Source organism: Quercus robur, chromosome 5, assembly GCF_932294415.1.
Source record: "Quercus robur chromosome 5, dhQueRobu3.1, whole genome shotgun sequence".
Classification (NCBI taxonomy): Eukaryota; Viridiplantae; Streptophyta; class Magnoliopsida; order Fagales; family Fagaceae; genus Quercus; species Quercus robur.
This window is the reverse complement of record NC_065538.1, coordinates 34,611,898-34,637,750: the sequence shown is the minus strand read 5'-3', so window position 1 is coordinate 34,637,750 and position 25,853 is coordinate 34,611,898. Positions and strand designations below refer to the sequence as shown.

General features: G+C 37.7%; 2 protein-coding genes across 2 annotated transcripts; both read left to right on the top strand.

Moving 5' to 3' along the window:
* Positions 1-2,721: 2,721 nt before the first annotated feature.
* Positions 2,722-4,156, top strand: LOC126725837 (zinc finger protein 1-like). The gene has a single exon (XM_050430810.1). The coding sequence runs from the start codon at positions 2,723-2,725 to the stop codon at positions 3,860-3,862; it is 1,140 nt and encodes a 379-aa protein (XP_050286767.1). The 5' UTR covers position 2,722; the 3' UTR covers positions 3,863-4,156.
* Positions 4,157-24,517: 20,361 nt separating this feature from the next.
* LOC126728145 (uncharacterized) lies at positions 24,518-25,476 on the top strand. Its single transcript, XM_050434014.1, has 2 exons — positions 24,518-24,762; positions 24,876-25,476. The coding sequence occupies exons 1-2, from the start codon at positions 24,518-24,520 to the stop codon at positions 25,474-25,476; spliced, it is 846 nt and encodes a 281-aa protein (XP_050289971.1).
* Positions 25,477-25,853: the final 377 nt, after the last annotated feature.

Genomic DNA, 25,853 nt, shown 5'->3' with positions numbered 1-25,853 from the left:
AAATGACCTACATTGAAATACCAATGAAAAAAAAGGCTTTAATATCAATAAATTAGCTTTAGATTCAGGGCAAATTACAACTTACTCACATGTGGTTTGGCCGAAATTTAAGTTTTTTACCTAGGGTTTTAAATTTGACACTTTACCTACCTGAGGTTTGATCGAAATTTAAATTGCCTACATGTGGAGCAATTTAAATTCCTTTTTGATTTTATTTGATCTTATATTTTCATCTTTTTTGTATTTTTGGAGGAGAGAAACATAAAAGTAGAGTAAAATTACATATTTAACCACGTTTTTAACAAAGATATGTTACAAAACTCTAATTAAACTAATCTTACGTGAATAAAGTTTTAAAGTTTTAAATTTCTAATCACAAGTAAACAACTTAAATTTCAGTCAAACCACAGGTGGGTAAATTGTAATTTGTCCTCAGATTTATAAACAAAGGTCAAATAAAAAGTAAGGATGGTTGTATAGTAAACAAACAACAAATTGTTCGTAGGATAATTAGGATATTCCAATAACCAAACTAATCTTAACCAACTTGTGGCTGGTCAAGATTGTGATCAAGTTAAAGATGAGTATAATTTAATTGAATAAGAATATCTCAATGACCAAACTAGTCAAGATCCAAGTAGTTTGTTGAACACAATCACAAATTAGACAAGGAAGGAGTTTCTTTAACTAGTTATCATCCTGTTACTTAAGGAAGAGAGAGATTGTAGACAAGGAATAATATGAAGTGTTAGGATGAGCTTAAAGATGTTGAGAGAGAGAGAGAGTCCCTTCCCAAAGCTCATCCTTGAGGACAAGAGATAAATTAAGGAGGTTGATTTTTGTGTACCTCTATTTGATGTCATATTATATATATTATATTAAAGTCGAAGCAAAATAAAAATTCAAATTAGCTTTTAATTGTTGTAATTTTGCACTATGCACTTAATTTATTTTTCTTGGTGTCAAGTGGCTTATTCATAATATTTGACACGAAAGCCAAGATGGTCATCTCACTCATCTAGGTAAATTTGTCTCATCATCACCACTGTTGAATGTTTTCATGCCTAAACACAGGTTGCAAGCAAGTTATTATTTTAAAATTGAAATGTTATTATTAGGAGTTGGGTAAATAGATAAGAGTGATAAAATGTTAAGTTAGCCTTTAATAAATTTTATCTACTTGTAAGAGATAAAGATAGTTTTCTTTTGAATGTGAATGTTATTTGTATCTTATAAAGCCATTTATTTTATATGGTTTAATGTTGAATAAGGTGGGTTTCAATTAATTTAACTGGTAAAATTTCTTATCGTTAAATAAGAAGCATGAGATTCAAACCCCACTATCATAAAAAATTAATTGTTGTCTTGACTTGATGATAAAGAGATTCCACATAACGGACACTATATAGAATAATAGTATTATAGTAGTATAAAATTAGAATAGGAACGTTTAATGCATTTGAAAATATAGAAGACCAAACAACTAAATAAAAAAAGTAAGACCAAACCAAAGACTGATTTTGGCAATATCAATAATAAAATGTTGACTTGGATTTCAGAATATTGGCTTGAATATTTGAATGTCAATATCTTTTGCAATTTGTGGTCTAAGGACAAATTGGATTCGAATCTCTAGCTTTTATCCTGTGAACATAAATTATGTGACAAAGTGCCCCCCTTCACTTAAGTGTCATGTAAACTATTTTTATTTCCTCTTTTGGGGGGTTCTGATTGCAGATTAAAGTTCAAATACATTGTTGTGATCAAGACCTGAATGCCTCTAAAGAGCATAGAGGTAATTGGATGTGTCATGACTATGGTGCACATATAATTGTTGATTCCATCCACTTGATAGTAAACAAGCTTAAAATACCCCACTTCAAATAATTCTAACAAGATGATCCTAAACCTTCAATGAACAGTCTCTGACAATCGTATTTTTATCATTATTGCTATTGCCATGCTGATATACACTCTTGATATTGCACCTAATGCATGGTTCTTAAATTCAATCTAAAGATGAAACATGATCGTCTAATTTACTAAAACTTTCACATGAAATTAAAATTTTCATAATGTAGTTGTCGAAGAGATGACTCAAAACAGTCACCCTCATTTTCTTAATTTTGCATGTAAATAACATTTAAGTGTGACACATCATGTGGATTCCAGCTAACTTAATTAATAAATTCTTTTATTGTTAAACAAGCAACTTAAATTTGAATCTCGCATAAAGAAAAAAAAATCAATTAACATTTTAGTTTAATAATAAAATTTAATGATCATAAAGCCAACTTGATAGATTTGAGTTTTATCGTATTTATATATAATTAAAAAAAAGTGTAATACGCTGCAAAATTAGGGACAATTAGGAGAAGTCATTGATTATGTGATGGATAAACCATTATGCAGGATAAGGACAGAAATGTTTCCGTGAAGATATTGCAAATCCTCCAGCCCTGTTTAAAACTTTACAAAACCATACCTTTTCTAAGACAAGTCCATTCCACATCCCTGCATAATTCTGGAGTCCACAAAAGCAGATTAACATATCTTGGATATTTGGTCTGTCTGTCGTAAGTTATACTGTCCATCACTATACCCCCAAAAAAGTGTAAACCCGTAAAGACAAGAAATGTAAAGAGACAAGAGTGGAAAGACAAATAAAGAAAATTAGAAAAAGCATTGAATGGGGTATATATGCAAGAGAAAGTGGTAGTACATGGGTGTTCCTCATGTGAGTCAATCAAAAAGCTTTTTAAATTTTAACACACACACACATAAAAACCATTTTCCCTCTCTCTCTCTCTCTCACGCCCACACACGCAGAAAGTCTTATTCTCTTAGTGTTCCTATATTAAGACCTTGTAACTGTAAAAGAGTGATACATTCTTCCACACAGCACAGAGAGGCATTTATTGCTACAACAATAAATATTTCATCTTCCTTGCTAGTAAACCCAAAAAACACTTCATCACCTACAAGAGAAAATTATCATCTCAGACTTACTCACATAATTTTTTCTCTCCCAATGGACCTTCCAAGTCCTTCTGAAACTGAAACTTCAACCATCTTTTCTGTTTCAGAGAGTACACCAATATGCCTAAAACAAAAACCCTCATTGGAAAGCCCAAAAGATCAGCAAGAAGATCATCAAGAACACCAGCATGCAGACTCAAATCCTGATCTTGTATTGGATCTAAGTCTTTCTAGCAAGGATTCCCATAAAGGGTCGAACCCAGTACTCAACCTCATCGATTCTTTTGATGCAAACTCATCGGACTCTCCTCCTCCTCCTCCTCCTCCTCCTCAAGGTAATGAAACCGAGCCCCGGGTTTTCTCATGCAATTATTGCCAAAGAAAATTTTATAGCTCACAAGCACTTGGAGGCCATCAAAATGCGCATAAAAGAGAGAGAACACTTGCGAAAAGAGGTCAGAAAATAACTTCTTTATCATCATCAGCTTTTGGAAACCGATACCCTAGCAGCATGGCTTCTCTTCCTTTGCATGGCTCTTTCAATATTAATAGGTCACTTGGGATAAGGGTGCACTCTAGGATTCATAAGCCGTCCTATCATTATCAACAGCCAATATCAACCATTGGTTCTACTTCTTCTTCTTATCTCTATGGACAAAATGGTTGGTCTAGACAACCAATTGATCAACAACCAGCAATTGGGAGTCTTGTACAGGAGAATTTTCATGCAGGATCGGCTACCAATGGTGTCAGGATTGCACGATTCGATAGCGTTCAAGGAGGCTTGTGGTGGGATAGTAGTAGTACAAGTGTTGCTGCTCATTTGAACTTGAAGACTAAACAAGATGAGTTGCAGAAGCTTGACTTGTCTCTTAAGCTCTAAAAGTATCAGTTCATGTTTCTGTCTTTTCATTTTTCATTTTTTTCTTTTTTTCTTTTTTGGAGTCTAATACCTTACTTACTGTCTTTTTCTTGATTGATTTAGATGTGATTTTTCATTTTTCATTCTTATCTTTTAGTTGCAACTTTTGTAAATGCTTTTTGGTCACAGAACAGAAGGAGACTTTTTTGTTTGCTTTGGTTTTGCAATTCTTTTACTTGGAAATTAACTAGTGAACTAGTCCATGGGTTTGGTTGGGACATGAGAACTTTGAAATTTGAAAGTTTCTTTGTGATACTGATAGTCTTCTAATACACAATTCATTCCATCTCTCTATTCCCTGAATTTATTTTGTTGTGCTTAGTTGAGAAGTTAGTACTCCACAGGTAAAAGCAGGTAACGTTCTTTAATTTTGGAGCCAATTTCTCAGTGGTCTTTTCCGTTTAAGATTTCATTTCACACTCATACCATAAAGGGTGTATGGCGTTAAATTAAATACTATCCTTAAATACCTTTGCGCATGTCAATTTCAAAATTCTAAAATTAATAAATATAACATGGGATTCAAATTAATTTGAATTTGAGGTTGGGTTTTTAATTTTGTGTGGATATGTGTTTTATAGGGTTGTGATTGTTTTACATCGGACCGAATTCACACTATTTCATATCACTTGTAAAATATAAACATTTAGTGCTGTGAAAGTGTAGATATGGCGTAAAATTTGTCATTTGAGAGTTGTAAAACAACAACTAGCCATGATGTGCACATATAGATAGGTGCTTATGATTGTCATTTCCTACTGTTATTTAACATGGCCCTCTAAAATTTTTAAAACTTGGATGGTTGTGATCTTTCAAAATGACAACATCTTTGACCCACTAGCAGTTGAATTAATAGACCATCTCTATTGACTATTGGGATCAAACAAGTAGGTGTAGCAAGCCATGTGAAAGTAAGGCACATAATGACCCTCAGCTATGCTATCACATCACATGTTTTGTTTATATTAAATTATGGGTAAATCGTGATTGTCTTAATTTCTTACCAAGAACAAAGAAGATCCACTGATGGAGCCCACTTAATGGTGGGTCCAGATCCAGCTGATGTGTACAACATAATATCATATTAATCATAATACAAAAACAAAATTCTCCTAAAATTAAGATGTAAAAGTAACTGAAATCTTGTTATAATGACAATTATCATAGTAATCTCACACTAACAAGGGCTGTGAAAGGATGACAGCAGTTTCACACAAGTCTTATCAATGAAACATCAAATTTAGGGGCTTTTGCCACTAACTGTGAAGCAGTTGGTCTGTCTATTTATTGAGTTAGACTGCCTTAGTCCATACCATATTTCCTTTAAAATATTATCAACCTTTGATATTGCCTTTCAATTAAGAAACACCTTAAAACACCATTTGAAAAATGAGACACTTGCAAAATGTGGCGCTATCATGTTACTGAGATTAGGTGGAAAATTAAAGCAAGAAGTGGTCTTCTCACTTAAGATCTTATGATAATTAAAGAAGAGATTTTTTGTCCCCTTCTTAATTTAATAATAGCGGTTGTTTGTTTCTTTTCTTTTCTCTTTTTAAAATTCATACATCAATAGTTAGAAACAAATGATTTGAATTCTAAGTCTATGATAATTTAAAATTTCAAAAAATATTAGTCGAATTACAAAATTCTTGACCATTTGAATTGGAAAAATTGCTTCGACCCCTCCTAAGGTGTTTTTTATTTTTTATTTTATTTTATTTTTATTTTTATTTTTAAATTTAATTTTTAAAATTTTTTTTATTACACTCATCTCCCCTATAATGCAATTTATTTACATTGACTTTTCTTGGATGATTGAAAAAAAAGAAAAAAGAAGAAGAAGAAGAAGAAGAAGAAGCTAGCACCCCATGCTCTAATGTTGTTTTGCATGCTAACTATTAAGGCAAGTCAGCTAGTTGTGTCTTTATGTCACAAACTATTATATTTGTTTTTTGTAACTAAATTAAAATTTTTATTTTGTCATAGTTTGACCTCAATTAAACTTGTTTTCAAAAATTTTGAACTTTTTCTTTTTTAATTCTTTGAACAATTTGGGTTTCAAAACCATGAGTTTAAGTGAATAGTAAAATAGAAATTTGGAATTTTTTGGAAATTGTTTTCAGTCATCTAGAGAAGGTCAATGTGAATAGTTTACATTTTAGAAGAGGTAAGTGTATTATCTAAATTAGAGGAGAAGTGAGTATAATAACTGAAAACTTCAACAGAGAGTATTGTCCTTTATCCCTATTGAATCTTTTTATATTCATAGTTTTTGGGTTTCACTTATTAGTAAGAGTACTTTTTGGATTTCAGGAAAACACACACAGATGTGTGTATATATATATATTTTTGTCCACTTTCCTCTAAAGATTATTAGTAAATAGAAAAGCAAATTGACTACCATACTAAATCAAGCGATCATGTAATAATATTATCATAACACAAACATTCAAACGCGTGCACATAATCCCCTCTCTATCTCTTTCATTAAAGACAGCGGTCTAGGGCGACTGCCCACCTAACTAGATGATATCTGTATTCTAATAATCTCTTTGGCCATAGGAAGTTCGTAGTTGATGCTGATAAATTTTTGAAGTTTTGTTTTACTTGATTCGTATTAAATATCGTAATGTTAAAGATGTATTTAGCGATATATCATTTAATGATAAAGTTGCCAAAAATCTTGTAATTAAACTAACTATTTTTTTGAGGCCTTCAACAGAGATATCCAGAGTTCAATATCCCTCCTCCCCTCAATTATCGAATTATCAACAAAAATATATTAATGGAGCCATGTTATGTCATGGCCTTCCAAAACTTTGATTTTTATTTTATTTTATTTTGCTATATATGTTTTTAAGAATATTTAATGTTTGGACATTGAAAATTTAAGTTAGCCCTCCAAAACATTATTGAGCTAATTCAATAACGCTCCCAAAAAACAAAGAAAAGAAGAAGAAGAAGAAACAGCTGAATCGGTAGCCCTTGGGTGAAAAAAAAAAAACAAAAAATACTGGCTTAGATAACCCATAAAAAAGACTGTTTTTTTAACAAAATTAATGTCATTTTTATTGAAGGTTCATTTTGTCATATTTTAAGTTTTCTTTGTGTATAGGAATCATATCTTATGTTCTGAATAATCATGGAAAGAGAATCATTAACTATTTTCTTCTTCTTCTTCTTCTTCTTCTTTTTTTTTTTTTTTTTTTTTTTTTTTTTTTTTTACATGTTTAGAGTAAATTAGAACCATTAGAGTTTAGAAAGTTAATTAAGTTTTCTTACAACTATTATGTACCCAGTTTAGAAAGTTGATAAGTTTTCTTTACTCTTATATAGTATATTTAGGAGTTATAAGACGTACTCTAATTTTAGAAAATTAAGAGTTTATGTTTTTTAAATGCACTTGTATCTTGACCAATTTATTGATACTATATTTCAGCTCAAGCAAGAAGTTTGGCTTCATCAAACTATATATAATTTTTAACTCCGCCATGAATATCATTTTATATTTTAAAAGATACAACATTCTATATATTATTATCAGATTTAAAAAATAAAATTTTAATTATGAAATGGATTATTCTCTACATTTCAAATGAAATTTAAAATATCTTATTCGCTGGACCCGAATGAACACACATAATAATAATGATTAAATAAACTCGAACACGCTACAACATTAGATCACACCACGAAACAAGAGACGGAGAGACTTGAATTGTTTCACCCAACATGCACTTCATCCACGTACAAAGACAATTATCAAATTTTTTTTTTTTTTTTTTTTTTTGAGAACCAATTTCATTGTTTCTTTATTGTGTAAACCTTGTAATACAAACAAATTAATGGTTAGTTGTCTTTATGATACCTACAAATTAAGACAACTACCACTACTTGACAAGATATAGCTCTATTATAGGTCTTATCATTCTAAAATCTAGCATAGTGGAAGTTGAGAAGAGAAATCTTATCTACGAGCCATGTTAAGAGTTACATCAACATCTCTTACTCGATAAGCAAGAGAAATGGGGAACAAAAACATTCAAACACTCCACCACACACTATTGACACCACAATCACAATCACAATCACATCGAATTCTCTTGCCAATTACTCTCCGACAGGCTCACCAACACGTGTGAAGGACCCCCCCGGCCCCTACCCGTTCTCAATTTTAGTTTCTTTCATTGGAAGAATATTCTTTGCAGCAAAGGACCAAAAATTGTAAATCAAGGATCTGAAATTTTCTTCAGTTGGGTTAAGGTGATCAGGCTTCCTTATCTTTTAAAGAATATTAATTCTTTATTTTTCCTTTAAAAAAAAAAAAAAAAAAAAAAAAAAATTCTAGGGGACCAAGTTACTATTCCGTAGAAGATCTAGTCTAGACGTGACCATAACATCATCTATCCATTGAGAATCAATGCCTGATGTTAGATTTAGTATCGACAAATATCATGACATGTACCTTGTATGAGTTGTAATCATCAAATCAATAGTATTCCAATACTAGCTCAAGAGAAAGAAGTGTCTAGAATCTTGACTCACCTTCAATTGAGTCTCGAAAGATTAAAGCAGGCCTCTTAACGTACTCTCGACTAAGGCTAGCTCCATCAAGATACGAGATTCCTTAATTATAATTTAATTAATTAACTTGACTGATGACTTGGAATTCGTACCCTACATATATGCATTACTATAAAGGGGCACTTAGATAGACTTAAAGAGAGCTTTGAAGAGGTTTAAAAGAATTGTGCCAAGAACTACAAAAGAAAAACCCTAACCTAATTTCAACAACCCATTTGTGTCGAAAGCATATATATTTGAAGACGAAAATTCAATTTGGTGATCAAAGCGAAAGCGCAGATGATAGTACTTAGAATCACAGATGATGTTCGTGGAGATCAAACCTTCAATGTGGTACTTAGAATCAAAGATGATGTTCGTGGTATAAATTTAGAATAGAAGAGTAAAAATAGCTTGTAGCTGACTGTAGGCCATTTCAATAAATTTTTTAATGAGTAGAGTCTAGGATAGAGGGTTTGTTCAAGTTGTAAACTTTAATTCTACTATATATTTATTTATTTATTTATTTTTGGGGAGTTTGGGAACCTCAAATTAGGGTTTTAATTTTTTTTTTTCCTTTCTTTTTTGGATGCATCCCTAATTAGGATTTCCACTTTATCACCATATGCTTGTGTTCTTTACTTTATTATTATCTTTACATATATGTTGATTGTTAATCTGCGATTATTTACCGGTAATAACTGAATTACATAATTAGCTAATTTAACAAGTTGATTATAATTCCAATGTAAAATTAATCTAATAAAGTTCTAAAGTTACTTTTCACCCTACAATTTCGTTCTTCAAAAAAAGAAAAAGAAAAAAGCTTTTATACTGCCAGACGATCACTCACCCTCAGTGACCAATAATATTGATTCCTTACATTGACAAACAAAGAAAAAGGAAAAAAAAAAAGAGTTAAAAATGTATACTTCAAGCAGGTCAAGTAAACCTTTTTAATTACTAATTAAATCAAAGCTATTTATATTGCTTTAGACACTACGTGCGTACAGGGGCATATGCATGTATGCAACGACCATACTGTGTAGGTACATGAAGTGACATTTATTAGATATACATCAGCCCACAAGTCAGCTAAGCTTCTCTAAATGGTTTACGTAATCAAACCTAGTTAATTTTGAACATTTTTTCTTTTACTCATGTTATTTGGCCATGCATTTAATTTAAAATATATTTTTCAACCATTATAATTTTGCTTTCAATCTTCTTCTTTCTTTTTCTTTTCTTCTTGTTTTTGTTTTGATTTTTGTTTTTGTTTGTTTAAAAACTCCAACAATAATAGAATAGAAGAGCATGGAGAAAACATAATTATCATGGAAGTGGAAAAAACAACTTCGTCATAGATAACAATTAACAAATTATATAACATTGAATCGGTTTGCTGGTAAAGTTTGGGGGTGCTGGCACCAACTTCACTACATACTATTGCTTTTTTCATTAAAACTAACTCTCACTATGGAAAGTCACTAGCTAACCTCCTTTACTTAATGAAATTTAAATGGCTTCAAGCATCTATGAGATCCTAAATTTCAATATGTCCTGTAAAGACCAAACTGCACAATCAACCAACTGAATGAAAATTGTCGATGACATGATGATAGTCCTTTTAATTTACTTTTCATCAAGATAAATTGTCCTTTAACCACCTTGACTTTGTTGTCCATTAGATCCGTAATTTTAGCCTTTTTAGGTGTGTTTTTTTTTTTTTTTTTTGATGAGTTTCTCAAAGTGCATAAGATTCTTTATACTACAATATATATTAACAAATTCACTATTAGATTATGTTATTTTTGTGTATTCTCTATACTTGCAAAATTTCAAGGTAATAAAAAATCAATAATCATATCATCAATTAATTATTTAAATTCAAGTTTTTATAGTTTAAAATCATATATAAAAGATGAGTTATGGAACGAATGATAAATAACATCTGCTTGGTATGAAAATTAGTATACATGTTAAGAACATATAGAGCATGTAATTTAACGGTGAGATTTTTAAAATATAAATTCAATAACAAGTTATTAGATGGTGTAACATTATCTTTCTTTGTATCCTTCCTTTAATTTGATGAAAATTTTATTTTTAATTTAAAATACCCCAAAATATGTTTTTATAAATTTAAAAAATATTAAAATTAAATTGAAAATAATTTTAGGTACTTAATATCAACCCTACTACCCTAGATAACAAGAGTTGGATGGAATGATTAAATTGACAGTAAATAAATATTAAAGTATATTGAAGTGAAAAAAAAAAAAATTAAAGCTAGATGATTAAAATTGAAATATGCCAAAAATAGAGTATAATTTATAATTTAGTATTTTTTGTGAGTAAATCACTTTTCAAATCAAAGTCATGGTTTCGGCTTCTAGACTCTCTCAAGACTCTTAACAAAGATTTCCCAAAGAATAAATACTACAAGAATAAAATTTTAATACAACAACAAAAATACCGTTGTAATAACATTAGATTTATTGCAATAGTTGATGCATTGTGTTGTAATAAAATTTAAGGTAATAGGTTTATGCAACAAATTTTTTTTTTTTTTTTTTTTTTGTAATAAACTCTAAATATTATAATGACAACTTTGATACAATGATATATATGTTGTTACAATAAACAATTTAATGTTTCGAATATCTTGTAGCAATAGACTATTATTTCACGAATCTTTTTGCAATAGATTATAAATAATTAACAAAAATAATTCACGTTAAGTTATTGTAACGATATATTCATTATAATAAATAATTATTTCATATATATCATTGTAATAGGTTTTAAAATAATTGATACTAAGTTATTACAATAATATCTTTGCTTCTTGTTTGTCATTGAAATAGATTATAAAATAATTGATATCAAATTATTACAATGATATTTTCATTACAATAAAATATCAATTTGAAATTTTCGTAGTAATAGATTGTAAAAATAATTGGTATCAAATTATTGTAACGATTTCATCATTTTAAGTTATTGCAATAAACTTTCCTAATGTAGTAAGGTATTAAATCAGTTATTGTAACTGATAATTATAAGTTATTGCAAGTAATTATTATTAATGCAATAATTTTCCACTTTTAAGTTACCATTCAAAAACTTTTAATTCGTAGATGTGATATTGTGTCTAATACTACTATACTAATTTTGTTGTATTAATATTTGATGTAACAGACTTATTTTGGTGTAGCAAAAAAACTTTACTTCAAATCAAAGTCACGGTTTCTAGACTTTCTCTGTATTATTTAATCTTTTTCTCTATTCTTCTCTCCCTATCTCCTTTAATTTCTAAACCCTTCAAAACTTTGATTTACCTTCGCTAACACAATGGCTTTTGCATCTTCTTATTTCCAATCTCCTTGTTCTTCTCCTTCTTCTTCATCACAGGATTATGACATTTTTCTTAGTTTCAGAGGGCACTTAGAAGAGTTTAAAAGCTTCTTATAGGGGCAAGTTTTTGGCTCCTAAGCCCAAATGATGAATGAGTTAAGGCCCAAAGAGCCCCACACAATGAATTTGTAGAGAGTGGGCTTAAAAAGCTAGACCTCAATGAATCAGGCAACACACACAATGGATCAGAAGTATTAAGACAGCAAAGTAAGACAAGTTTAAAGCAAGGAAATCCTTCCTCGACAAAGTCTGAGGAGAATGATTCTTGAATTTAGTTCTTTTGGACTTGGATACAATTTCAGCTCTTGATGCTACAATGTGTTCTCTACAGATTTTTTGGATCCCGCTCCCTAGAGGGTCTCTTACATTATATAGCTCCTTTTAGATGATCTTGGCCCTCCCTTTGTTGATCATCTAGGCCCCTACTTGAGTGCTTGTCCCATCAAACTCCTTCCTAAGCCTCTTGTGAGTTGGGGCAGCCAAGGCAGCACTGTTCAGGGGTCTTCTTTACATAAATGCAGTCAGGAGGTTTGGTGGGATACATTAAATGTGGTGGCAACCACCACCCCTTCAGTCATGTCAGGGCTAACCCCCTCCTCAAAGCTCTTTCTCTATTGTATGACCTCCTTTGGTAACGTGTCACTGACGTGGCCTTACTGTCCGAGCGTGTGGCCTTTTTGGCACGATAATGGATTCCTCGACCATGGATACGACACGTGGCACAAGTACCTTATTTAAATTCTTGTGCCCACAATAGCCCCTCAAAACTCCGATTTTTTCCTCTTATCTGAGGAGGAAAATGGGGTTTTGACTTTGGAATATTAATTCCGCATGTTTCTTTGATTTCCACACGTGAAAGCGTCACTTCGCGTGTCCTGCAACCGTTCTAGCGCTTTGGAGTCCGCAACGTCTCATTAAATGCTCTAGGTGGTGCTTTGTTCCCCACATCCTACAATGAGATGGAGATCCTATGGCTGGTGTTTCTTCTCAAATTTTGGGCAGGATAACTCCCACCGAATTCCGCCTCCTATATAAGGCGCTTAGGGGAATCATTTTCCCCACTTTACAAGTCTTCGAGCTCTCCAGACTTCCCAAACTCTCAAACCTTCAGGGCTTTCCAAATTTCCGAGTCTTCCAGACCTTTCAATTCTTTTTTTAAACCTTTAAAAAGTTCCGGAAGCAACTTGTTTGCTTATTCTCGTAAGTTCTTTTCTCCTCAGCCAGTCTCCTCGGCCTTTTGTTTTTTATTTCCTTTCCTTGAAAATTTCTTTCACTTCACCTTAGTTTGCTTAGATGGGTAGATTCGCTCACCTCGTATATTCTCCTGCCGGTATGAAGGAATTTAGGGCTAAATACCACATTCCTTAGGGAGTTTCCCTACAGTACTGTGCACCGGGTCAGTGGCTTACCCATAGGAATGAAGGGGAGGTCGTCATTTCCATGATTGCCTTCATAGAAGGGAGAATAATGCTTCTTATAGGTAGAGTAACCGGAGACTACTTACTCGCACATAGACTATGCCCCCACCAATGCGTGGCTAACCTCTTTAGGGTTCTGGGTAGCGTAGACGCTCTCAACGAGCAGATGGGGGTTGAACCTTACTTGGCACAACGTCGTTTGAATGTACGAGTGCCACCTGCTAGCAGATTCGGGTTACTACCTTCAATCTAGGTTTTTAGTGGCTAGGCTCGTCTCGTGTCTTTCCAAGTCCAACAAGGGCATGAAGGATGACTACTTGATCACCTTTGGTGAATGGCACGATGGTCTTCACTACCCAACCCGGGAGGGAGAGGCAGGTGGGGTACCCTAGGTCTAAGTCTTTTAACATAGGCATTAGTTTCTTAGTTTTGCTGCTCTCTCTTTTCCTTTAGTATTTATTTCTTTCTAATGGAGGGCTTCATCGTTCTGACCATGGTTTGCTTCTCGGTTATTTTTGCAGATAAACGGCACATGGCCCCCAGCAACAACTTTGTCAACATCCCGGAACTCAAAAAAGTACTAAGGTCTGAGGTGTTCATGAGCAAGGACAGATAGTTAAGAACCGTCCACCTCATCCTCGACTTTGAGTGCTTGTCGGACAAGTTTCAGGACGTGGGCCACGCGATAAGAGCAGGCGATCCTCGGCTATCCCAGATAGACGTCTCGGTGCCCGGTTTTCTAGCCTGAGAAGATATTGTGCCAGTTAAGTTGCCCCCCCGTCGCTTTCCCCGCGAAGCTGCAGTCTTAAGAAAAGAGATAGCTTCATCGCAATTGTCACTCGAGGTGGAGATAGACCAATTTCATCTTGAGGGAAAAGGAGAGGAGCCAGAAGAGCCTGTGATCTAGGTTTCAGACTCGGAGAGCGAGCTAGACAGGTCCTTCATCTTCGTTCCCCCAAGTTCATAGTTGCCCGGTTGGACGATAGCTTAGAAGAGGAAGAATAAATGGCCTTGAAGGAAGGAAGGCTTGAAGGAGCTTCTTGAGGATAAGGCTAAGGGGCCGGCGTAGAAGGACACCTCAGGTTCCTAACCTTTTCCTGCTCTGCCCTCCTCATTCTCCTACAGTTAACCTGCTTCTCATGCCCAACCTGAAGAAGAAAAGGAAGGAGAAGGAGGTAGCCGAGGAGGGGGAGGTGGTCTGCCAAAAGGAGCCGAAGCAGGAAAAAATGGCTAAGGGCCAAGGGCGAGCCTTCTTAATGGAGACTAGGGAGGACCAGCACGTGGCCGAGGTGTGCCACCAAAACCTCGCATGGGACCTTTGGTTGGAGATGGACGGGGCAGCCATTCCATGGAACTCCACCATCAGGGAATTCCAGAAAGGGCACGCCCACTATCTGGCCAAGGCCCTAGAGCAGCCCCTTCTCTTACTGAAGGATATGGCTGCCTTGAAGCACATGAGGCAACCAGACCTCTTTCTATCCCTATAGAGGGATCTAACCCTGGTAAGTTCCTTGGCATGCCTCACTAAAGGCGTTTTCCTTTCCTCTGTTGTTTTTGTGCAGCTATCTAGGAGGTTTTTGTGGCCAAGGAGTGGATCAAGGATGTCAGGAATGAGGCTAGGGTTGAAGCCAACCTCCGTGCTGAGACCAGCAAGTCCCTAGGAGCTGTTGAGTAGAAGAATCAAGAGCTCACCACCAAGCTGACTGTGGAGGAGAGGGCATGGAAGAGTGTTGAGGCCGGTCTGAAGAATGCCCAAGACCAAGCTGAGGATCAACACAAAAAGCTCTATCATACTAACATAGAGTGGTCATAGGGAAACAGCAGGTCCTAGAGCTGAAGGCAGAAAGAAAGCAAAGGAAGCTACTCGGATGGCCAAGGAAGTGGTGGAGGCTTCGAAGTAGGTGTCCTACGACCTTGGAGTGCAAGAGACCGAGGTCCGTTTGGCAGACAAGCTGGCTGAGGTTTGTAGGGACTACTGTTAGGAGGCATGGATAAAGGCCTTCAACCTAGCAAGAGTCCCTGCTGCTTCGGAGTGGAGGTAGGCTGAGAACATCTACTACCCTCCAAACATCCGTGAAGTTCCAGCTGCACTTCCACCTCCCGCTGCCCTTGCACCAACCTCCTCTGAGCAGCCCCTTATCACCTAGGCCTTTCTTCCTCCTCCCAAGGTCTCCAATGGGCTTGGCCAAGCTAGTGACCAAGACCAGGGGGTTGAGGTGGCTAAGGATAAGGGCAAGGGCAAGGAGGTCAAGCCCCTGTCAGAGGCCAAGAGTCTAGATGCTGCTTCTAAGGCAAAGGAGGCTAAGACCAAATCCAAGGAGGCTGATCCTAAGGCTATTGGCACACCTGTCACCCAACTGAGCAGTAAGGAAGACCCTCCTCCTAAGTCCAAGGCATAGTTTAGGATCCCTTTTTTTTTTTTTTTTTTTGTTTGGTTTTTTTTTTTTTGTTAATCTTTCTTGGTTATGGCTGTTTGCCTTGTTTGAGACGTATCTCCCTTCTTAATTAATGAAAATATACGGATTTTTGTTCTATAGTAAGTGGATTTCATCTTTCCTTTTTTCCCCTTTTGTTTACAATATTTGCATCTAAGTAGCTATAATCGGTGTTCAGCCCTTTGCTGTGGGGTTAGGTTAATGAGGGTTCTAAGGGTGAAAACCCATGTTTTGACAAAAGACTAACCAGTAATGCATTGCTGTTAATTTAAATAAATTAAACCCATGTAAACAGTGAGGAGAATAACTAAGTGTAGGCACTAAAAATTGCCTAATTAATAGGAATGTTTAAGTCCTTAGAAATAAGCAAAACACTTAGTAGAAAGAAGGGGACGTTTGAGGTCTCTTACTTTAGGAGTTCCTTGTGAGTGTACCTTCAGGGCCTTTTGTCTAAAGCCCCAGATGAGTCCTTGTCTCCTCCTGGTGGTGCATAGGCCAAGGTCCCATCCTTGGTGAAATTACAAAGTGTTTATTTTCCTTAAGGCCTGTGATTCGAAGAGCTAGGCAAATAACCAAGGTTCTATTTAATGTTTATTTAAATAATAGGAAGTATTAATTTATCCAAGGTATGTGGTTCGAAGAGCCAGGCATGACCAAGATTCTGTTTAACACTTAAGCAAACAACCAAGAATCTTAATTTACCCAAGGTATGTGGTCTGAGGAGCCAGGCATAACCAAGGTTCTGTTCAATATTCAAACAAGTAATAGAGAGTGTTAACTTACCCAAGGCATGTGGTTTGAGGAGCCAGGCATAACCAATGTTTTGTTTAACACTTAAGGAAATAACCAAGAATATTAATTTACCCAAGATATGTGTTCCGAGCAGTTAGGCATGACCAACATTCTATTTAATATTCAAACAAGTAATAAAGAGTGTTAATTTACCCAAGGCATGTGGTCTGAGGAGTCAGGCATAACCAATGTTTTGTTTAACACTTAAGCAAAAAACTAAGAATATTAATTTACCCAAGGTATGTGGTCTGAGGAGCCAGGCATGACCAAGGTTCTGTTTAATATTCAAACAAGTAATAGAGAGTATTAATTTACCCAAAGCATGTGGTATGAGGAGCAAGGCATAACCAATGTTCTGTTTAACACTTACACAAATAACCAAGAATATTAATTTACCCAAGGTATATGGTCCGAGGAGCTAAGCACGACCGAGGTTCTATTGAATATTCAAACAAGTAATAGAGAGTGTTAATTAACCCAAGGCATGTGGTCAAAAGAGCTAGGCATAACCAAGATTTTGTTTAATACTTAAGCAAATAACCAAGAATATTAATTTACCCAAGGTATGTGATCTGAAGAGCCAGGCATAACTAAGGTTCTGTTTAATATTCAAACAAGTGATTAACACAACACATAATGTCATAAATGAAAACATGGCAGAGCTACCTTTCATTAATAATAGTACCTTCATAGGTTATTTACATTCCAAGGTTGCGGTACAACTTTTTCGTCTAGATCTTCTAGGAAGTACACTCTTATGCCTGCTACCGAGGTGATATGGTATAATCCTTCCCAATTGGGTCCTAACTTCCCCCATACTGGGTTTTTTACTGTACCCACAACCTTTCTTAATACCAAGTCTCCAGGGGCCAGTGGTCTTAACTTTACATTTGAATCATACCCCTGTTTGAGCCTCTGTTGATAGTATGCTAATTGAATCATGGCATTTTCTCTCTACTCCTCGATTAGATCTAGGCTTTTTTCGAATAGGTGGTCATTGTTGACTGGAGTGAACTGGCTAGTCCTTAGCGTTGGGAATTTGGTCTCTAGAGGAATCACAGCCTTGGCCCCGTAAGTCATTGAAAAGGGTGTCTCCCCCATCGACCTACGAGGAGTAGTTTGATATGTCCAGAGAACATGTGGAAGCTCGTCCACCCATTTGCCCTTTGCATCGTCCAACCTCTTCTTTAGTTTATTCACTATAACCTTATTGACAGCCTCGACCTGCCCATTCCCTTGGGGGTAAGCTGGAGTTGAATACCTATTCGTGATACCTAACTCACAACAGTACCTTTTGAAAGCCTTGCTATCAAACTGAAGTCTGGTGTCCTAGATGAGAGTATGAGGGATCCCCACTTGGTAAAGTAGTCAGTGTCGACCAAAAGCCACCTCCTATTTCCTGCTGCTTTAGGAAAGGGCCCTACAATATCCAAGCCCCATTGAGCAAAAGGCCAAGGGCTAGACAGAGGATTGAGGACTCCCTCTGATTAATGGATATTCAAAGCAAATCTTTGACATTGGTCGCACTTTTTTACGTACTCCTATGCTCCCCTTTGCATATTGGGCCACCAATATCCTTGAGTAAGGGCTCGGTAAGCCAAGGATCTGTCTCCTGTATGGCTTCCACAAATTCCTGGCTTCCAGTTCTCCCTTTACTTGGCCTACAACCAACCTCAAATTAGAAAACATCTCCACTGTTCTTCCTCCCATTTTCTGAACCATGGCTATTCTCACTAACAAAGCCTTGTACTTAACCTCATTATTTGTGGCCGAGAAGCCTAGTCTTAAGGATTTCTCAATGATGATGCTTTCAGGAGATACCACAACTAGCCCCACTTTTGATCCCTTCTGGTTTGTCGAGCCATCAACATACACCTTCCAAGGTAGAGGTTCCTGTAAGGAGATCGTCCCAACTAATTTTCCATCTGTGCTCAGCCTTTCACCGTTTTCTTCAAACGAAGGCTTAGCAAACTCAACCATTAAATTGGCGAGGACCTGGCCTTTCATAAAGTTACGAGGCATGTATTTAATATCGAAGGCTTCTAGGATTGTTGCCCATTTTGTCACCTTCCCTGTGTAATTAGCTTTTCGAAGCAGTGATCGGAGAGGGACTTGGGTTAGAACTACATCAGTAAGAACCTGGAAGTAATGTGGGAGCTTCCGCATAGCATGCACTATTGCCAAGATGGCCCTTTCCAGGGGTAAGTAACGAACCTCTGCCTCATGTAATGATTTGCTCACATAATATACTGGTCTCTACACCCTATTATCATCTCGTACCAGTATTAGACTCACCACATGTAAGGCTATAGCAATGTAAGCGAACAAAACCTCATCCTCCTTAGGTTTTGACATAATAGGTGACTGAGAAAGATATTCCTTCAACTGCTAAAAGGCCGAGGAACACTCCTCCATCCATTCGAATCCCTTCCACTTATGCAATAACTAGAAGAAGGGCCTACACCCTGTCTGCTGATCGAGAAATGAATCGATTCAAAGTGGTAGTCATTCCTGTCAACTTCTGGACTTCTTTGGGATTTCGAGGAGGTTGTAGGTTGTTAATTACTTTAATCTGATTTGGGTTGACTTCAATTGCATTGTGGGTAACAATATAACCCAGAAACTTGACAGAGCCTACCCCAAAAGAACACTTAGCGGCATTGAGGCACAATTTATGTCTTCTCAGTATCTTGAAAATGTCTTTGAGATCATTTATGTGCTTGAACTCCACCTTACTCTTTACCACCATATCATCTATGTAAACCTCAATATTTTTGCCCAGTTGTGGTTCGAACATCCTGGTCATCATTCTCTAATAAGTAGACCCTGCATTCTTCAGCCCAAAGGGCATCACTTTGTAATGATAGTTCCCTATGGACGTATCGAAAGAAGTCTTCTCTTGATCACCCAGACCTAATGGTATCTAGTGATATCCTTGGAAAGCATCCAAGAAGCTTATCTGGGGTTGGCTCGCGGTTGCATCTACAAACTGATCTATCCGAGGTAAGGGAAAATGATCCTTTGGGCAAGCCTTATTTAAATCCTTGAAGTCCATACACACCCGCCATTTCCCACTTTTCTTCCTCACTACCATTGTGTTGGCCAACCACTTGGGGTAAAACACCTCCTTTATGGCACCTGCTCGCTTAAGTTTGAGTACTTCATCCTTGACAGCAACAGAATGTTCCTTGGAGGAGCGCTGAGGTGGTTGCCTTCTGGGGATGACAGATGGATTCATGTTTAAATGGTGAAAAGTGAAGTCTGGATCCACCCTGAGGGCCTCGTAGGCGCTCCATGCAAATACATCGATATTTTTTCTAAGGAAATCTATCAACTCTTCCTTCTCCCGAGGAGGTTGCTGAACCCTGACTTGAAAGAATTCCTCTTTATCGTCGCCAATGACAATTCTTTCCAGTTGCTCGCACTTAGTCCCCTCTGCCATTGCCCCTATAGACAACGCTGGCACCTTTGATTGCTATAAATCTTGCTCGGCCGAAGTTGAGGATTCACCCCTAGCTTGATGTTTAATTACAGCCACTAAGCATTGCCTAGCCATATACTGGCTCCCCAATAGTTCTTCAACCTGGCCCCCTAATGGATACTTCACCTTCAGGTGTAGGGTGAAAGGTACGACCCCCATGGCATGAAGCCAAAGCCTTGCCACAATGGCAGTATAGGGGGAATAGGCATCTACCACAATGAAATTCACTTCCACGATCTTTTTCCTTGTCTAAACGGGTAGTCGGATTTTGCCCTTTGGAAAGACAATCTTGCTGTCAAACCCTATTAGAGGGGAATCATAGCAAGTCAGGTCCTTGGACCTTAGCTTTAATCCCTTAAATAGATCAGGGTACATGATCTTTACGCCGCTGCCCTGATCCACCAACACTCTCTTCACATCGTACCCACCTATCCTAAGAGTGACCACCAGCGCATCATCATATGGCTGCAAGGTCCCGACTTTGTCTTTATTGGAAAAGCTCAGAGCTGGTTGGACCCCCACTTTACTCCTCTTTGAATCAGGGGGCGAGTCTTTGATAGATGGCTGAGCCATGGACAACACCCTGGATGGCCAAGAGCCAGTCATTCTTAGAGCAGCAAGAATGACATTGATTGTACCCAAAGGCGGTCTCATAGACACGTCCCTCTGAGCTCCCGACCCCGCTTGGCCACCTTGCTCGCTGGGTTAATAAATGAATTGTTTCAACTTTCCAATATTGACCAACTACTCTAAGTGACTCCACAATGTCCTACAATCTTCGGTAGTGTGCCCCCGCTCCTGGTGGTATTGGTAGTGGAGACTTTGGTTGCGCCTTTTGGGGTCTTCTCCCATCTTATTTGGCCATTGAAAGTATGGCTCATGCTTAATTTTCTCCAAGATTTGGTGTACTGGCTCTCGAAACACAATACTAACTACCTGAGTAGTAGTGGATCCTGAATGCCCCGCAAAATCTTTCCAAGGTTGGTTATTATTGTACCTATCCGACCTGAAATCCCTTCTATCCTGAGGGACCACCTTAGCTTTCCCCTTTCCCTGTTGCTGGTCCTCCTCGACCCACTTATACTCATCAATGCGGTCTATGAGCCGACGCATACTCCTGACAGGTTTCCTGGTCAAAGATTTTCTTAGGTCGTGCTTGGCGGGCAAGCTAACCTTGAAAGTCTTTATAGCTACGTCATCAAAATCCCCATCTATCTCGTTGAACATCTCCCAATACCTGTTGGAGTACATTTTCAAGGTCTCCCCCTCCTACATTGCCATGGACAGCAAAGAATCCAAAGGTCGAGGAACCCTGCTGCAAGTCATAAAACGAGCCCAAAAGGCCCTAGTGAGCTCCTTAAAGGAGCTGATAGAACCTTCTCTCAGATCGTTGAACCATCTCATCGCCACGGGCCTCAAACTGGATGGGAACACTTTGCACATCAAGGCTTCATTTCGGGAGTGGACGGCCATTCTTTGGTTGAAGTGGCTAATGTGCTCCACAGGGTCCATTTTGTCATTATACATGGTGAATGTTGGCCAAGTAAAATGCTGAGGAAGCTTTCCTCCTTCAATTCTATGCGTAAATAGTGATTTAGAGATTTGGTTAAGAGCTCTGCTCATAGCATCGTTACCCAGACCTTTGCGGGGTGGACTCTTACTCCTCTGTTTGTAATGACGGTCTTCATCGTACGAAAAAGAATCACTGGGAGGAGTCCTGGATCTGGGCCTGTAGCTACCATCTCCTTCATCATCAGAAGAAGGGTTAGAATCCGAGGGAGTCCTTCTTCGTCTCTCGTAGCATAGCCTTCGGCGAAGACGGTCAATCTCTAACTACAAGTTTCTGGTATTCTCCTCGTTAGAGATGTGACTCCTGCCTCGAGACTGGCTCCTGCTAGTATAAGTGGTGTGTGCACTAACCTCACAGTCCCTCCTCTGTTCAAGGTTCAGGAACTGATCCTGACATTAGGACCCAATAGAATCCTCTTGTTCTTGCCCAGATCCTACCATGGTTGGACGTTGGACTCACTAAAGCAAGTTATTCCCACAAACGACGCCAATTGTAGGGGCGGGTTTTTGGCTCCTAAGCTTAAATGATGAATGTGTTAAGGCTCAAAGAGCCCCACCCAATGAATTTGTAGAGAGTGGGCTTAAAAAGCTAGGTCTCAACGAATCAGGCAACGCACACAATGGATCAAAGGTATTAAGACAGCAAAGCAAGAAAAGTTTAAAGCAAGGAAATCCTTCGTTGGCAAAGTCCGAGGAGAATGATTCTTGAATTTAGTTCTTTTGGACTTGGACACAATTTCACCTCTTGTTGCTACAATGTGTTCTCTACAGATTTTTTGGATCCCTCTCCCTAGAGGGTCTCTTACATTATATAGCTCCTTTTAGATGATTTTGGCCCTTCATTTGTTGATCGTCCAGGCCCTTACTTGAGGGTTTGTCCCATTAGACTGCTTCCCAAGCCCCTTGTGAGTTGGGGCAGCCAAGGCAGCACTGTTCAGAGGTTTTCCCCACATAAATGCAGCTAGGAGGTTTGGTGGAATGCATTAAATGTGGTGGCAGCCACCATCCCTTCAGTCATGTCAGGATTAACCCCCTCCCCGAAGCTCTTTCTCTACTGTATGACCTCCTCTAGTAACGTGCCACTGATGTGGCCTTACTGTCCCAGTGTGTGGCCTCCTTGACACGATAATGGACTCTTCGACCATGGATACGACACGTGGCATAGGTACCTTATTTAAATTCTTATGCCCCACACTTCTCATATGAACATGAAGCAGAACAAAGACATCTATGCACTCAGAAGCTTTGATAGAAGCTTCTATCTTAGTCTCTTTCATGCGCTCCACAATCTCCACACTAAATAATGCTAAAATAGAAGCTTATGAAAGAGACCTAAGATAGAAGCTTCTGAGCGTAAAAGTGTCTTTGTTCTTCTTCATGTTCATATGGGAAGCTTCTGAACACTTCAAATAAAAGACAATGGATTTTCCCTATTTCTAAAGGTCCTAATTCTCTTTTTATGCAAGGGAGTGTATAGATGGTGTCTGAAATTATAACGGGTGTCATTTGAAACTATGAAAAATGTCATAATCCTGAGATGGTGTTGATGAAAAAGAAGAAGGTTAATGAAAATAAGAAGACATAGAAGCCATTGTGTTAGCAAAGAGAAAAATCAAAGTTCTGAAGAGTTTAGAAATTAGAGGAAAGAGGGAGAGAAGAATAGAGACAACAGATTAAATAATAAATAGAAATAATAGAACAAAATTAGTATAGTAGTATTAGACACAATATCACATTTATAAGTTAAAAGTTGTTGCAATTGTAAATTAAAAGTGGTAAATTATTTCTTTAACAATAATTATTTGCAATAATTTATAATTATCTGTTGCAATAGAGGTTTAATACTTTATTACATTAGGAAAATTTATTGCAATAACTTAAAGTGAAGAAGCCATTGTAGTAACTTGATACTAATTATTTTTGCAATATATTATGATGAAGATTTCAAAAAGATATTTTATTGCAATGAAGATAACATTGCAATAATTTGTTACCAATTATTTTACAGTCTATTACAATGACAAATATGAAGTGAAGATATTATTGTAATAACTTGATATCAATTATTTTACAACTTATTGCAATGACAAATATGGAACAATATTTATTACAATGAATATATCGTTGAAATAACTTAACCCGAATTATTTTTGTTAATTTACAATCTATTATAATAAGATTCGTGAAGTAATAACCTATTGCTACAAGATGTTCAGAACATTAAATTGTTTATTGTAACAATATATATATATATATATATGATAAGGACAAAAGAGATTAATCACAAAAAGACTAAACTGTCAGCTCTCATTTGATGACTGTCGACGGAAGAGATTTGTGGGAAGAAGCACCGGCAAAGCACACCCTAAGGCTGACAGGGTCATGAGGCTGACAGGATCATAAAACTGAAGGGATCCTGAAGCTGACGGGATTAAGACTGAAGGCATAGTGGAAGCTGACGGCATTAGTCAAAGATTGCTTGCCAATCACGTTTACGTGTGTAAGGAAATGACTTGCCCTCCACGTTTTGAGAAACCTAAGAGGGATTCCTATATGGAAAGGATCCCACAAAATACGCCCAAGAAGACTCCTATAAGGAAATTACTTCTACTCCAAGGAAAATGGGTCAATCCCTACTACTATAAAAACCCAAGCACCCTCACAAACCAAGGTACGCATAATTTACCCTCTCTAGCACTCTAGAGTTGTAAGAATAGTTCTGACTTGACATTCAGAGGGTATTTGGCCGGCACCACACCGGTGCTCTCTGCTAGGTCTTTTCTTTTTGCTGTGTAGGTGTTGTTTCGAGCGCGCGATGATCGTGTGGCTTACTGGTGATATTTTCTGCATCATCAATTGGCGCCGTCTGTGGGAAACATGTAGTGTAAAGTCATATTACCGCTTCCCGGACAAAAGTTGCATGGTGTTCACCCGCTCAATGGCAACCGCTAACGACATTCAAGAAGAGGAACGACCTACGACCGCCCTCAAGAAGCAAGTTAAACTCTCGCTGCTATCGTGGAACGCCTCACCAGGAAAAATAGCGATTTGGAAGAGCAGCTACGCTAGAAAAACACAGCACCGGACAACCAAGGAGCAGATCAAGAAGAAACCAGTGCTGACAGAAGGAATCAAGAGGGACCCCAGGCCAGTAATGCCTCAAGCAGACCAGAGCGTCAGAACGTGAGCCTCCCTTCCCTCGCAGATACGGCGCTGCCACCTATTATCACAGAGATGCAGGCGATAAAGGAACAAATGGAAGTTATGATGAACGCTCTCAAGGGATGAGTGTCCAGCAATCTTGACGACCTCGTTAACCGAATTGACTCATCGTTCACCGCGCCCGTCAACTCTTTCTCCTTGCCAAGTAAGTTCCGCATGCCACAGATAGATAGTTATGATGGAGTCAGGGACCCTCTAGACCACCTAGAGACCTTTAAAACCTTGATGCACCTTCAAGGAGTGGTAGACGCAATCATGTGTAGGGCCTTCCCTACGACGCTGAAGGGGGCGGCAAGAATTTGGTTCAGCCGGCTGACACCTAACTTCATCAGCACCTTCAAGGAGCTAAGCGCTCAATTTACTGCACACTTCATTGAAGGACATCGGTACAAAAAGTCTACGACTTGCTTGATGAGTATCAAGCAACAAGAGGAGGAAACGTTGAGGGCTTACATATCCCGCTTCAATAAGGAGGCGCTCTCGATCGATGAAGCTGACGATAAGATACTTGTCGCAGCATTCACTAATGGGCTGAAGAAGGATAAGTTTTTGTTCTCCCTGTACAAAAACGACCCGAAGACCATGTCGGAAGTGCTTTACAAGGCCACCAAGTATATGAACGCCGAAGACGCGCTGTTGGCTCGAGAAGAGAGGCCCAAGAAAAGAGAAAGGTAGGAAGACACCCGGCAGGACCAAGGCCGGAAGAAAGCAAGGACGGGAGATCGAAGGGATGAGAGACGCCCTAAGCCCCTAGGGGGAAGATTCACAAGCTTCACTCCATTGACCGCTTCGATAGATCAATTCCTAATGCAAATCAAGGACGAGGAGGCTCTGACGTTCCCTGGAAAGCTGAAGAGTGATCCCAACAAACGTTCTAGGGATAAGTATTGCCGCTTCCACCATGACCATGGTCACGATACGGCCGATTGCTATGACCTAAAGTAGCAGATCGAGGCCCTTATCAGACAAGGAAAATTGCAGAAGTTCGTTAGTAAGGAGAAAACAGATCCACCCCCATAAGACCAACACCCCTGACGGGATAATGAGCGACC

What these genes read in the sequence shown, in the direction of transcription:
- LOC126725837 (XM_050430810.1), top strand. Translation starts at nt 2,723, where the DNA reads ATGGGTGTTCCTCATGTGAGTCAATCAAAAAGCTTTTTAAATTTTAAC.
- LOC126728145 (XM_050434014.1), top strand. Translation starts at nt 24,518, where the DNA reads ATGGCAACCGCTAACGACATTCAAGAAGAGGAACGACCTACGACCGCC. An exon ending in GCAGACCAGAGCGTCAGAAC is followed by an intron (nt 24,763 to 24,875) that starts GTGAGCCTCCCT and finishes ATGAGTGTCCAG; the next exon opens with CAATCTTGACGACCTCGTTA.